The 6,212-nt window shown below is 39.0% G+C and overlaps 1 protein-coding gene across 3 annotated transcripts in view; it reads left to right on the forward strand.

Annotated features, from left to right (window-relative positions):
* Positions 1-4,465: 4,465 nt before the first annotated feature.
* Positions 4,466-6,212, forward strand: part of LOC127357745 (alcohol dehydrogenase 1) — a 67,174-nt gene continuing 65,427 nt past the window's right edge. For 2 of the 3 annotated variants that reach the window (XM_051390167.1, XM_051390158.1), the window contains exons 1-3: positions 4,466-4,622; positions 5,711-5,812; positions 6,049-6,190. In XM_051390167.1, the coding sequence (XP_051246127.1) occupies positions 4,605-4,622; positions 5,711-5,812; positions 6,049-6,190 (262 nt within the window). In that variant the 5' untranslated portion in view covers positions 4,466-4,604. The remainder of the gene's footprint in view (positions 4,623-5,710; positions 5,813-6,048; positions 6,191-6,212) is intronic. The other variant, XM_051390194.1, reaches the window with a different exon arrangement.

Raw genomic sequence — 6,212 nt, forward strand, 5'->3', positions numbered from 1 at the left:
GCTGCTGCCTTCTCTCTTCTTCCTGCTCACCATTCAGACCAACCTAATAAACAGGCAAGTATGTTTCACTCCGTGAGTCTATCACCATATGAATAGAAATTGTTGTTTTATATGTGATGGGGGTGTGTTCATATTCATCAGTTGTGAGGTTCAAATATTTTAGATGATTTGCATACTGGCACTTAATGCATGTTCCACAAACTTCAATGAAATTGTACATTATAAAGTGGGACATCAAATTTATATCAACAGATCAATTTCCAAAAAATGTCCAACTAATTTGATGCTTTCTTTTACTTTTTGACTACAGCCCTATATCAGTGTGACAAATTAACATGCCAGGGCCCCGCCCTGGATGCCAGAATAACAGCAATAACCTAAGACAGTGTTATTTTTAAGGCCATAAGTTAGCATATCATTGGCTAACATTACTTTTTTGGGTTACAGGTTACATTAAAGAAGGCTGCTTCACAACTAGGGCATCCTCTGTAGCCATATCTTGTTGCTATAGTGTAGATCAGTTACTTGTACCCCACGGGGTACTTTAACTATGGACAAGTGGCACATGGAGAGATTAAAGATCAATTATATTTGGGGGGAAATGGATAATTTCTTTAAAACAAAAACATACATGCATCATACATTTAGCTCAGGCCCCCCTCTATGAGACAGGGCCTCAACATTGTATGGGCAAGAAGGCAGTCTTGCCTTAAAATCTATTGATTTACTGGTACACAGTATTAGCAAACAAATGGGCAACTGGCTGTTTACTAAGCCTTGCCCATCCTCCAGGCTATTAAAAACACACCCAAAACAGTTGAAAAAGAGAGTTGCTATACAGTAGTTCCAAACATATTTGCACTGTCAGCCTGTTAAATAAATATTAATGCATAATGTGCATTGATTAGAATGTTATCCTAAAGTGATCTTATATTAAGACATTCACATAAACATGCATAACAAGTGAATATCAATGAATGCCAACAATTGTCCAATTGAAGCCAAGAAAGAACTAATGGAGGTAACCAACAAAACATAGGAGCTCTATCTGGGAGATGGTAGATAGGTTTCCCTTGAATGACAGTCTTCAAAGAAACTCATTCAACCTCCTACAAGCAGGGTTGGATAATGGTCCCATGAAGCCCCAGGGCATGTGTCTTTTTGAAGCCCCTTCCCACCCAGCTCAGAGAACTGTGCATCCTGTTTGCGTATCTTGTACACTCATTGGCAGATCAGAGTGTAAAGACTGTCAGACACACCAATACAACATGCGTTTGGACTGTAGAGAGTGTCCCGCAAATGTCCTAAATTCTACTTTCAACGTTCTCAGACTTAAAGGTCCAGTGTGTAACATTTAGGAGGATCTATTGGAAGTAATGGAATATAATAGTCATAGGTATGTTTTCATTAGTGTATTATTACCTGAATATAGGAAAATGTGTGTTTTTATTACCTTCGAATAAACCGTTTTTAATCAGTCACCTTCCATCGAGTCCGCCATGTTAAACTGCCATGTTTTGTAATATTCTTATTTTGTGATATCTTATTGTACTTCCGCTTCTGTACTCTTTTGCACTACTTTTCCCCTATGCTGCTGTGTCTAATTTGAATGTATCCTATGGGGGATCAATGAAGGTAAATCTTATCTTACATAAAGAATAGTTTAATAACTTTGTTTCAGTAACTCTTATAACTTTATTCACTCACTCTAGTCCACCATGGAAGTTCTGCTAGTTGTTGTTTGACAGACTAAGCAAAGTGATCATTATTATTATTCAGCCGAATAATCATAAACTCACTGCAGGGAGATCATATATTAAAGTAAAAAAGTAAAAAGAAAAATCTACGATAAACTATTTGCATGTAGGCTAAGCAATAGGAACACTCTAATCCAGACATCCAGAGGGAGAGACTGAGAGAAGGTCAAATTAACTATTTACATATTTACAAACTAAAGGAACCTCCAAATCCAGAGCTCCTTAAAGAAAGAGTAAGAGAGGTCAAATGTGCCCCATGAGCCTCACCTGCTGACTGCTTGCACAGCACAAGAGGAGAGGGAGAGACCCTGGTGCTGTATGCAGCATGCATGGGAATGAATTAAAGTGAAAGGTCGTAAAAACTACTGAGAAAGATGTCAAGTTGGCAACACTGGTCTCTATGACATAGTTTAGAGCTTGTGCTGTTGCAACTTCACATTTTTCAAATTTGAACACAACGATTTAGATTCTATATATTCCATGACACATACATGTAATAATTGTATTTGTAATGATACATTTCTCTACTGTTGCCCATAACTGTCCCAGACATCCTTCATTTCGAGTGAACATTGGCCCAAGCATGGCCTGAGGCTTGGATGCCCCCCTGCAGTCAAAGGCCCCGGGGCACTGGCTCCAGTCCAGTAGATCCAAGGATCTGGCAGGTAGAGAAAGATGACAGAAAGCAGGCTAGGAAGGGAATACAAGTGTTCAAAATAGCCATTGCATTCTTCCACTAGCTGCTTTTATGGCAAGTCCCTTTTCATAGACATACTATACTACCAGGCAAGACCAGGGCTGAAACCTGGTCATGGATGAGGTATTTACACCTCGTGCCTGAGCACTCATCTCCAATCTATTCCCCAACCCATGGTCTTCCAACTCATGTTGGCTTCTGCAAAGTGTTGCTTACCCTGCTGTCAAAAGACACAATGTCATCAGCCAACTAAGAAAGACCACTACTGCAGAGGAAATTAGACATGTTTTCAGTTCAAGTAAACAACACAAGATAGCAGGTCAAAGGACCATGAAAGACTGATTACTATCTGTAAATCATCAACAGGGAAGCATTTTATTGAGCTGGTGAAACAAGTATTTTTTGAAGCTCGATATAAAGGTTGGCACACCTCTGGGCAACTCAATGGATAGTGTAGCTAGAATGCAGGGACAGTATTGTGGGTTCTTTACACTTCTCTCTGAGCAGTCCCCTACTCAGATTCATATATGGTGTTACTCACATCTTATGAATCTTATGCTGGTAGACACAACAGGCTGTGATGTGAAAAATGCAGTACTGTTTGCACTGCTAAATGATACAGCAGTGTTCATAAGAGAGTAAGTGGTAAGAGATGAGTCAGGGCAAGCTTTACTGGCAACCGTGCTCAACAGGGGAAACTAGGTAGTGGGCAAAGGATTAGGCTCTAAGTAAAGTGTTTGGGTGCTTTGGGAATCCACAGGAAGCCTTGTTTTTTAACATCCTTATGGCTTCACTACCACAGTGCTCGAAATTAGGGATATCCCGTGGTCCCAGAGACAATAAAAGTACCACCTGGATAGATACAGTGACTGGGACACTAATGGTACAGTAGAGAAATGTATCAGTCCAAATGAAATTATTATGTTTATGCATCATGGGATATTTACCAGCATAAGCTTTATGCTACATCACATTTGCTTACACACACAAAATCAGTCATAGTGAGATCCTATTTGGCAACTTTTTTTCTAGATTTGGATTTTTCAGATTATCAAGGAAAAGGCAAGTAATATATTAACATACATTATATTGTAATTCATTCGTGTTGCTCAGAGTAATCTCAGTCCGCAGCTCTTCTGCTAACAGCGTCTGTCAGCACCCTGTCTCTGTCTCTGGATCTCTGGATTACAGTGTTCATGTAACTGATATGTAAATAGCTCATTTGACCTTCTCTCTTGCTTTCTCTCTGGATTAGTGTGTTCCTATTGGTTTAGCCCATAATGTAAACAGTTTGTTAAAATTGTAAATATTTAGATAGTTAGTTTGATCTCCCTCGCTCTTTCAATTTTTACTTTTTTATTTCAACTAGAAGATGTCATTGTAGTAAGTTTGTGATTTTTTGGCTAAATAATAATAGTGAGTGTGTGTATGTTCATTTTCTCTTACCGTATACCAATCAGAAACCGGTTTGCATTTGCACTGCAGTTTGCTGTGATGAATTTATTGATCGAACAGTTAGAAATAAACAATCAATGACTAAAAGAATAATGAAAACAGAGACATTTTATCATTCATATAAATGCAGGTAATAGCTGAACTTAAATGGTGGACCATAGTGAGACAATGAAATGAAGAATTTATTTGCCCTTTAAAGTTAACAAGAAAAAAGGCTGGGTAACATTGCTGGGGAGTTTCTAGGATGAGTGTGTACACTGTAGATATTAGCTGTGTTTTGTTTCCTTTGTTTTGTTTCACATAAAATGTTACCCCACAAACTAATTTACTGTTGTCCTGAAAATGATTGTTTTATCAAGAAAATGTCTCCATCAAAAGGCTATATTTGCATGATTTACAGTCATCATCTGGTTGCTGCTTGTTTTTGCCAATTCAGCTGCACACAGCCTCCAGATCTGTTGCCCAGATTTGAGTCTCAGGAGCAGTTTTTCTTTCTTTTTTAATGTTTTCTACAGTTATTGAGAACCAACAACTCAAAGTACATTCAAAACAAAGTCCCCGCCCATCTGAATGTTTACGGAAGGGCTTTATCTTGCAGCAGTTGGCTATTTAAACCTCAAGTACTCTCTCGTGTCTGTCCAGTCCTGCAGCTCCTTTCTTGCTCAACTGACCCCTCGTTTTTTCTTGTTGCAAAAATGGCCACAGCTGGTAAGGTAGGTACCTAATTCAATATGGGAGCACTCTCATGAACAACTGAGATGACTTTTTCAGAGTATAGTATAAGTATAGTAAGAAACTAAGACATCAAACCTTGATATATTTCACTATTATGAGAGTTTTATGAGATTCTTAAGTGATCATAATAAGTGCATTTTATTTGTATGTGATGGTAATTCAATGGTTGAAGTGTGGGTGGGTGAAGCTGATGCCTGACAGCTTGTTTTAGTGCTTGTACTTGCTTTGTTTTAATCTAATTCTCTTTGCACATGCATGTTTATTTCCCTCAAACCAACTTGGAATTATTATTCTTACTGTAATCCAAATAGCAAAATTAAATCCTCTATTCCTCATTCTGTCCCCTCTGCCTCCGAGAATTATTGCATGTCCTCTTTTGACACAAAGTTGGAAACTATCCAGATGGTTTTGCACAACTAGGGATGTTGGCAAAGACGATGGGGTTGTATGCCAAAAGATATAATGGTGGAAGCACAAGAATTTATTGTAGTTCCACAGTGGAATATAAAATTTGCCAAAAACTTATTTTCAAACCACTGTGTCGTCATGTGTGACAACAACTGATTAACTCAGTGACTAAACTTGCCAACATTACATTATTGTGCTCTAATCAAATTTATGTTTGTTAAATATGTCATTGGACTTTAAACTGTTGCTTTGCATGTGATATTTGCTCTTTCAGGAGCAGCTGTATCAGAGAATTAGAAAACCACTACTACACTGTTAATATGTAATTACAAAGTGTGCAGTGAATTTCTGAAAGCCATTTGTTTATTGTTTGCTCTGATGAACATTTGCATGGTGGCATATAAGTCAATCTGGAGCCTCTACATGAGTGTTTGCATTGAAATCTTTTATAAAACACTCAACTAGGCACAGTCAAATGAAATGAAATACTCTCTCGACTTGTTTTCCAGGTTAATGTAAAAGCACTTAAAATTACCCCTGCTACTTGGGTGGGTGCTTGTAGGGTTTCAGGAAACTGCCTTGACACATTTCCAGAAACTCATCTTAGTTTAGTTTGACCCAATAATGTGACTCTTCGTGCGTTGTCTCTATCCTCTAGGTCATCAAGTGCAAGGCGGCAGTGGCCTGGGAGCCCAACAAGCCTCTGGTGATGGAGGAGATTGAGGTAGCCCCGCCTGAGGCCAACGAGGTCCGCATCAAGGTGAGACACGTCCGCTTTCACGACCTATACATGCACATATACAGAGATATCTTTCTGCACCTTTGAGTAAGCGTTATCAGATGAGACTTTTGGGACCTCACTAACCAATTGCTATTTGGGGAAAGGGTTAAGCAAACTGTCATTATGTTAATGCAGGTTAAAAGAAAGTACAACACCCAACTGTTGAAGAAATAAGCGTCAGTGTCTTAATTGTATGGTTGTATTTTTTTGAGCAGATTGTGGCAACCGGGCTGTGCCACACAGACCTCTATCATCTCTTTGAGGGTATGCATGAACAAGGCTTCCCAGCTGTCCTCGGCCATGAAGGAGCCGGCATCGTAGAGAGCGTTGGGCCTGGAGTCACTGAATTTCAACCAGGTCAGTTAAAGCTCAGTAGTTA

The sequence above is a fragment of the Dicentrarchus labrax genome, unplaced genomic scaffold, assembly GCF_905237075.1.
Source record: "Dicentrarchus labrax unplaced genomic scaffold, dlabrax2021, whole genome shotgun sequence".
In the NCBI taxonomy this organism is placed as follows: Eukaryota; Metazoa; Chordata; class Actinopteri; family Moronidae; genus Dicentrarchus; species Dicentrarchus labrax.